Source organism: Dendrobium catenatum, unplaced genomic scaffold (assembly GCF_001605985.2).
Source record: "Dendrobium catenatum unplaced genomic scaffold, ASM160598v2 fragScaff_scaffold_933, whole genome shotgun sequence".
NCBI lineage: Eukaryota > Viridiplantae > Streptophyta > Magnoliopsida > Asparagales > Orchidaceae > Dendrobium > Dendrobium catenatum.
The window spans coordinates 159971-169018 of NW_021319395.1; the positions used below are offsets into that span (position 1 = coordinate 159971).

At 37.0% G+C, this 9048-nt stretch overlaps 1 protein-coding gene across 1 annotated transcript; it reads right to left on the reverse strand.

Moving 5' to 3' along the window:
• Positions 1–668: 668 nt before the first annotated feature.
• On the reverse strand, positions 669–1878 carry LOC110100199. Its single transcript, XM_020827622.2, has one exon. It carries the CDS (start codon positions 1734–1736, stop codon positions 732–734), a length of 1005 nt encoding a protein of 334 aa, XP_020683281.1. The 5' UTR covers positions 1737–1878; the 3' UTR covers positions 669–731.
• Positions 1879–9048: the final 7170 nt, after the last annotated feature.

The window sequence follows — 9048 nt, forward strand, 5'->3', positions numbered from 1 at the left end:
AAAAATCAATGGTTCAATTCATAATATTTGTTAAGTACTAGCAAATCATACCCACACGATTCTATCATTCTATATGCCCTCTTAACACATGAATTCTAAAAAAAACTATATAAGCAAAACAATACAAATCTCGCAATTAATGTGTGACTAAATAACTATTACAAATTTCTACAATCCGTAGAGGATAGAATGCTTTCAAGAGGAATTTTAAAAATATTTCATAAATAATATTCAAATAAAAATTTGATTATAATAGTTTTAAAAATTCAAAAATTTATAATTATTCAGATAAGAAATGATTATTTTATATCTTTAAAGTTTTAAACTTCTTTTTAATTAAATAATTAAATGATAAATAATATTTCATAATTATTATATAGTTATATTATTATTTAAGTATCAATTAAATATTTTTAATGTTTATTACATTATCCGATTCGATATTAGTCGAACTATTAAATCTTAAAACTTAATCGTTTCCAGTTCTATCACTAATCAAATTTTAACAACTTTTTTTTTCCAAATTTTTTTTAAACATTTTGGATTTTTGAAACATTAATTATTTGTCAGGAAATTTTTTTGACAATATGTAATGATATTTTAGGAAGGAAATTAAATTAAAATCCTTTATAAATATTTGTAAACTTAAATTTAGCTTAAATTTCACATTTCAACAAATCTCTATTAATAATAGTAGATATTTAATTATGAAGAAATAATACAAAAATTACTCAATGGCACATGGGACACAGCGCAAGGCCATTCTCATTACACAGCCTGCAACTCACCACACGCTTCCCGTCCTCCGCCACGATCTTGCAGCTCCCGCTGCACTCAGTACAAGGCACGAACCTCGCCCCTCCACATCCACTACAATCTCTCCTTCCCCCTTTCACCTCTTCCCCTCCTAACCTCCTCCCCACCCACCTCATCATTTCCCCAAGCTTCCCCATTTCGGCCAGCTCCACCACCTCCTCAACCCCGCCCACATATCTCCCAGCAACGAACAGCCTTGGAACTGCTGCACTCTCCCCGACGAGCTCCCTTACCTCCTTCAAATACTGCCCGTGAAGCGAAACGTCACGCTCGTCAACCTCCAGACCGGCTTCAACTGCATGCCCCTCCACAACCAGCCGCAGCAGCTGGCAATCCTCGAAAGTCCGCCGCACCCCCCGCAGCGTCGTCGTGTAAAGCACAACCCCGTCTGAGTTACCTGGAGGCCGCCTCTCCGTATACCCTTCTAGCGGTTCCCGTCTCTTCCACCTCTGTAACTCTTGCGGGTCCTTCATGCCCTCCCGCTCCTGTCGGTCCCGCACCACGAAAATGTTCTCCTTAACTGACCGAAAACCCGCCAGGTCTGGTAGCGATGACCGAGAAAGCGAATTAGAAGCGCGTTCGATGTTGCTAGGAGGCAGGATTGGGGGACTTTTTCTGGAGGTTGCTAATGGTTGCGATGGGGTTTTTTGGAGGGAGGGCTTGAGGTCTTCCAATGCTTTGCTGACCTCGGACCAGGACTTCGGAGCTAGTTCAAAGGAATCGAGCTTCTCGAGCAAAGAAAGCGGCACCGGGGTTGCCTTTGGCGGATTCTTGTCCATGTGGTCGTCTACGGGGACAGTGGTGAGTAGCCAGGGCTCGTCTATCTTCGTGATGTCAAAGATAGCGATGCTGTTTGGCGGTGGCCGGTAGACGTCAGCGTCAACCACAGCATCGAGTCGTTTTGAGTTTGCGCAGCCCATATTCGACCAAGCGCAGAGTTCGTCGTTGAGGAGGAATTGCTTGGGTGCTGTGGTTACTTTAAGCGGAGATGAGAGACGGACTGGCAGAGGACTTGTGGTTGAGAGTGGGGAGGGAAGGAGAATCTGAAGAGTTGTGGCTGTGAAGAGAGACGTGGATTGGATTTTTTATCCCGTTCGCGTGTTCTTTGCTTTCGTTGGTTATAAATTATGCTGAGTTGTTTTTTTGTCTTTATTCCGTCATTACCACAGGTTGGCATGAGGTGTGAAGTCTGCCACTTGGTTGATCGTGAATTTGTGATGGATCCTACTTGTCTGTTTTTTTTTAAATTAATTTTGGGCTTCGCTTTCATTTATATATAGAAAATTAGATTTGAGGAAAATACAAATAAAAGGGGTCAGTACTTCTGAACTTTTGAAAAAACTCGGTACAACTCGGTATTCGGTACAGGCGCTTTGTTTACCTAAACCGAACGTAGAGGAGCGTACGTTCACTGGATAAAATAAAAGTTCCAGTACTCCTATCTAAAAAAGAAACTTATCCAAAAATACTCAACTATCAGAACATAGGCGAGTGCTTGAAAAAGAACCATAAAAATGAGAAAGATGTATGGAGCGTTTATTTTGTGCGGACAATAGACAGGAGAACGGTTCGGTTCCGCGTTCGGTACCGAGCGCGGTAAATTTTTTGGGGCGGCGTGGCACATTTTTATTGGTCTCCGAACGAATCCAGACCCGCACGTAATATTTTTTTCCAAGAGGAGATGCATAACCATTACAACACAAAAAGCTTGAAAAAAGTAAGGACTCAGGTTTCAATAATATAAAGGAGATTTAGTTCCAAAAAGGCAATCTCACAGATCACTAGTTGCCCACACCATCCAAGGGCTCGACTTGAAAAAACGTAAGGAAGTCATCATTGTCCAAGGCTTGCAAAATCCCTCCAAGTTAGTCATAGAAAGATATGTTTGTATCACGGAAGGCACCAGAAAACTAGCCAGCTAATGATAACAGAAATTTGATCTAGAAAGACACCCGGGCAACAAAAACTATCAGTTAACTTCGAGGCAAGAAAAAACAATATATACGGTCATAAAAATACGTAGGTACGTATGACCAATGCTAGAAAATCAAACAGCCCCCAAGTAGAAACAATATGTTCAGGATTTCCAACCCAAAAGCCATAATAAAATGACACCCACCATCAACCCCGCCATTATTAGAGCATATCATTCTATTTTTTCCATGTTTATCATTTGAGAAAGATAGCTTTTTTAACATTGCGGCAAATTGCAGCAGAAGAGTACTAAAATATGCTAAATTTCCTATCATTCCTTTCTCTCCATAAGAAATAAAGAGAAGCAAAATTAATAAAAAAGTAAAGGCTCTTAACATTTTTTATCGATTTCTCCATATCATTAATAATCTCAAAAATCTGTTGTAGACATGGCCTAAAAAGAAGAGCATTAGTCCTCAGAATCAACTCTCTAATCGCAGAGAAGAAAAAGTTGCATTCGAAGAAAAGATGGGTGGTGGTTGCTGTGGATAAGTGGCAGAGAGCACAAAGGGTCTACCAAAATGTTTGTTCTCATGAGAGCATCTGATGTTTTTAACCCACCAACAATAGCCATCCAATAGTAAACAAAGAAATGAAAGGAATAAAATTTATGGCCCAACAAATCTACGCCAAGAGGGAGAGAGTTCACTATTATAGAAATCATTTAAAACCCTCTAAAAGTTTCCATCTTCATAAAGTCCCCATTTCAAGAAAATAGTGTTAGGATAACCAATAGTAATCTAGGAGGATATTACATCATCTAGGGGAGTAGGAGTAGTAGCCAGAATAGCCAAACTATAATTATTAAGAATCACATAATTACGAGCATTAGAGGGGAACAAACACCATAGAAAATGAGAGATCGAAAAATCATAGAGGGATACCCTATTGCACCATTGATCCAAAACCCTAAATTTAAATTTTTCTCTAGGCATGACATTATAAGAACAAACAGATTTCCACAAAGGAGTAGTAACATGATGTGGCGGGCACCAGGGGGAGGTGTATCTAAAGAAAAACAATCTTTTGAGAAAGGAGGTCAAGTTATAAATTTTGAAAATAAGGGAGCGATTGAAGCTATATTGAAGAGTTTGCAAACACTACAGGAAAATCACTGATTTCCGGCGGCTTTCCGGCGGCCATGTTTCCGGCGGCTTTTGAACTTTTTTCCGACGGTATTCCGGCGGTCACATTTCCGACGGCTTTTCCGGCGGCTTTTTAACGTTTCCGGCGGCTTTTAAAAATTTAATAATAATAAATAAAATTTTAATCATTTAAATGATTTAACAAAAAATTATTAAAAGTTAAAAAAATAATTAACTTAATTTTCATCTTAAAATTAATTAGTTAGTTATTTTTATTTTTTATTAAATATTATTTTTATTTTAAATTAATTAGTTTTATTTTTTTTATAATTTAAGTCTTTTTTTTTATTTTCTGTTGATCTAGTTTAAATAATAAATATTGACAAACTAGACATATTTACTTCTTCAGCAAAACGGCGTTCGAATCCTACTGCACGCGGGCGCGCCGGAGGTCTGGCCAGCGTTCGAATCCCACTGCACGCGCGGGAGCGCGCGCGAGGTCTGGCCGGAGCGCGGGAACCGCCTGGGGGGGACCTGGCCGGAGCGCGGATACGTGGAGAGGTCGCGCGGGAGCGCGGGATGGGGGGACCTGGCTGGAACACGGATGCCGCGGGAGCGGCGGGGCTGTGGCATCACTGAGCAGTTTTTTTTTTTTTAATTTGACCGGCGGTTTAAGACCGTCGGTAAGCCGCCGGAAAAAACCGTCGGAATTCATTTTCCTACGCCGTTTTTACCGGCGGTAATTTAACCGCCGGAAAACCGCCGGAAAACTACAAAACCGCCGGAAAATGTTCAATTACAGCCGGAAAAGGCCGCCGGAAATGGGTGATTTTCCTGTAGTGAAAGAAGGCAAACCAAGGCCTCCTTTTCCCTTGCTTGCAAGTGTCAAACCATGAGATGAGATGTAACTTTCTTGTTGTAATGTCTCCAAAATACAAAACTTAGCACGAAGCTTGTTGATGGACTTGAGATAAGTTTTAGGTTTAATAAAAGCCCATATAATGCAAAAAAAAAAAAAAAATTTAAATGGTGAATTTCAGAAATTACAACCTACAAACCAAAGAAAGAGCTTTAGCTTTCTAACTAGAAAGCAGGTGAGTAATGTTTTTGAAAAAGTGAATAGAAATTAGCTAATTGAGCTCTCAATTAGGAGATGGGGAAGCTGAGGCTAGTTGTAAGGGAGGAATGAGCTGAAATATTTAGAGAGGTGCTAATGGCGGGGGCTTTAGGACAAGAATGGGTAAGAATAATGCAACTTTTATCAAAATTTACTTTCATGTCATAGGGGTTAAGAAAAGTACATATAATTTTAATAAGTTTAGAGCAATTAGTTTCCCAAAGAATAGGAGACCATCAGTATACATAAGGTGGGACAATTCATACCCCCTTGAGGTTCAAATCATCGAATGAGTTTTCATTCAAGGAGCTATCAAAGAGGCTAGAAAAATTGTCCATCTTAATGCTAAAGAAATAGGAGCTCAAAGAGAAACCTTAACTAAGACCAAAAGATGGGTGAAAAACCCATCAAGAAAGCCATCTATGCAAATAGAAAACCAAACATTAGTAATACATGATTTAATCTATTAGATGATGGTGGGAGGAAAACCTTTATGTACCATTCTTGCAAATATAAAATCTTTGGACATAATGTCAAATGCCTTTTTGTTGTCAAATTTTGAAAACATAAGCCTTAAATTAGATGGTTTTCTAAAGAAGCATAGAAGTTCCTCTACAAGAATGGCATTATCTGTGTATATCCTTTAAGAGATAATGTTAGACTAATTATCTTTTATAGGTCTCTGAAAGTATGCTAAAAGTGGGGATCAGAATGTAAAGCGTACAATCACAAAATCCTGTAAAACAAAATGGTCATAAGTATTTACACTCTACGAAAGTAGGTTGATGGGAGAGTAGATGGAATTATGCATACGATTATCCGTGGAGAATAGTGAATTTCACGTACATATATTGATGGATAGTAATATGCATAACTTGATAGTCACAAGGTTTTCCCTATTTGATACATCAGGCTAGATGAAGTTTGTTTGATATGGGTGTCGCTTATGCATGGGCACAAGTCTCCATGATTAATTACATCTTGGGCCTCAACCTAAGAATACTCTCAAATAAGGATTCTATATAATTCTCATCTTAGTTTGGTGAATAAAGGGGATTCCTAGGTTTTATTCTAAAGAGGATAAGCTTTTCTCTTTATCTTTAATGAGATTTAGACTATTTTTAAATTAATAGAGATTTGATTAAAAATTTGAGTTTAAAAGAACAAAGCTTAAATTAACATCCAAGAAGGAATTATCGACTTAGAATTTATTTAGGATTTAAAGAAGACACACTAGGGAGTTTAAAATATTGGTTTATTCTTATCTAGAGTGAGTTGCTAGCTACATAATAAACACAATCAATCTCCCGATGAGTGTATGATAAGAAGGCTCTATCCTAAAGAATCAAGTATTTTAGTTCAGTGATTTAAATCAGGATGCACAAAATATGTAAATGAATTTATCTATCACCATATATGATAATAAATGAAACAAATACATAAATAAAATCTTTTATTCTTTTTTTTTTTGGAACATAAATATGACCTCTGGTTTACTAAAAAGTAAGGTGGCCAAGCTCCACCACAACATGCTTGGATTTCTACTCCTATGAAACATAGATTTGAATATATTTTCTTATCATCCTCTAGTTCAACATCATCATTAGGATTGCGAAAGAGAACACCCTCAATAGAGGGGATTATCTTTTAGAACCCTATGTGTATACTTATAAGCAAATATTTTAAAACTAAAGAAAAGGTATTTGAGTCGCGGCTTGAATAGAGAGAGAAGCTCCACAATTTTAGGAAGGAATTGGAAGAAGATTTTGAAGATTTGGGTGCCATTGTTGGAGATGGAAGAAGGTGGCCGATCATCTATGGATGACCAGAAAACCAAAAAAATTCTATCTACCACGAATCCAATCATGTTGGATTCAAAAGGTAGATTCTCCTTCAAACACATTTCCCCTTTTCAGATTTTGGAAACTCCTCTAGTCATAAGAGAGGGAGGTTCGAATGCTATGCATAAACCTTTGCCGGTTTTAGGGAAAGGAAAAGAAGTGATTTCTTTTTTGAATGATAAGCCAAATCCCTTGTTGGATATCATTTCGGGAGCTAATGATAATGAAGCATCTTCATCAAGAGGAAGTTTTGCGGATATCTTGAAGAATGACCATGATATTAACAAAAGTAAGGTTAATATCAAAATTCCTAATACTTCTTCAAATTTGGATAATTCTAATGTGTGGGTTAAAAAACCTCACATTAAAATTAATTATAGTGAAATTCTTGATGATAATGGGGTTGCAAATGTAGTCATACTTGACAAGGAAAAGGAAAAATTTAATGCTCAAATTTTGAGTAATTCCTTGGTTGTTAAAATTCTTAGAAAAAACTATCCTTTTTCTAAGTATTCATTTGAACTAAGGAAGCAATGGTCGAAGTTTGGAGGATTTTATATTACATTGCTTGGTCTAGATTGGCTCCTTTGTTCATTTCAATCTCAAGAACCCAAGGAGGAAGTTATGAATGGAGGTCCGTGGCTTGTAGGAGGATTTGTGGTAGGTTTAGACTATTGGTCTCCTACTTTCTCTCCTAACTCTTTGGATGGGGTATCATCTCCGATTTGGGTTTGTCTTCCTCCTTTGCCATTACACTGTTGGGATGAATCCAATATCACTAGAATTGATTCTAGAATTGGCACTCCATTACTATTGGATGGTAACATGTTTAGATGGGGGAGAAGGGAGTATGCTAGAGCTTACATTCGAGTTAATTTGAATTCTAACCTCCCCTTTGGAATTTGGGTGGAAGGGCTTTATGGTAGATTTTTTCAAAAATTTGAGTATGAAAATCTATCATCTTTTTGCTTCAAATGTGGTAAAATTGGACATATTAGTTCTATGTGTCCTAATTCAACTCATAATGAAGATCCACTTGTTAATAAGGTCCATTTTAGTTTGTCTCTAACTGAGATTAATTCTTATGGGCATTGGATGCATGTGAAGTTCAAAAACAATAGGAGGATTATTTCAGAAAAAAAGATTTTTAAATATGTTTCAGCTTTGGAGAAATCAGCTGAAGATTGTGTTATTGCTGCCTTGGAAGATGCTGAAGGTAACGGGGTTACTAGTTCAGAAGTTCATGCTGTTCATTTGAATGTTCGGGAAAAAGATGAAATCAAGGAAAGTGGTGAATTGACGGTTAAACAAGGAGCTGATTCTTCCTCTATTGAACCATTTTTTGTAGAAAAAATTCAAATTCAAATCCCTATTAATATGGAGGAGGTTAACGAGAGGTTTAAGACCCCTGATATTATTATGGAAAAATCTCAGGAAGCTCAGAATTAAAATTCTGAAATCCCTATTCTTTTGGCTGATCCCGTGGAAAGGAACTATAATACTCCTTGTATAGAAAATGTTTTTTCGGGAGCTTATGGAGCAGATATCAATATCAACAAAAATTTTAATTCAAATCCTAAATTCAAAATCCCTGAAAACATGGAAGTTGTTAAGGGAGGAGGTTGCGAAGTTTCACTAGATGCTGCATGATCAAATCCCGATCAGGTTGCTGAAATACCTGAAACTAACAAACCAGAATTTGAAATCAATAATTCAGTTCCTGAAGAGGAAGTATTGGCAGCTACTTCCAGCATTAATGCTGTTTTTATTTCAGCTTCTAAACCTGAAATAAATAGAAGTATTGGAATATTTAGAGAATCTTCTCCATTGTCAGCTGTGAGTTTGAATGTTAAGAAGACTTCTATTAAAAAATTTGTCAAGGAAAGTAAGACCCCGGGATCTAAGCACATTTTGTTCAAGGAACTTCAAACATTAGGTCAGGTGAATGATCTACCTAGAAGGAAGATGGTTGAACTTAAAGTGAAGAATGGTATAAGGGGTTCTTCTTCCCTTTTATTTCATTAATATGAATGATGGTTATCCCGTTAACAACATCAAAGTGGATAGATATTTGAAGTTGAAGCATATGATCAAAAGGTTTGGAATAATGATATCATTAATTTCTGTCCTTAGAAATTGGAGAAAGCTTATGGAATATCCTTCAATGATATTCTTAAGTGATTTTTGGGTTTCATTGATAAAGTGTAATTTTCTT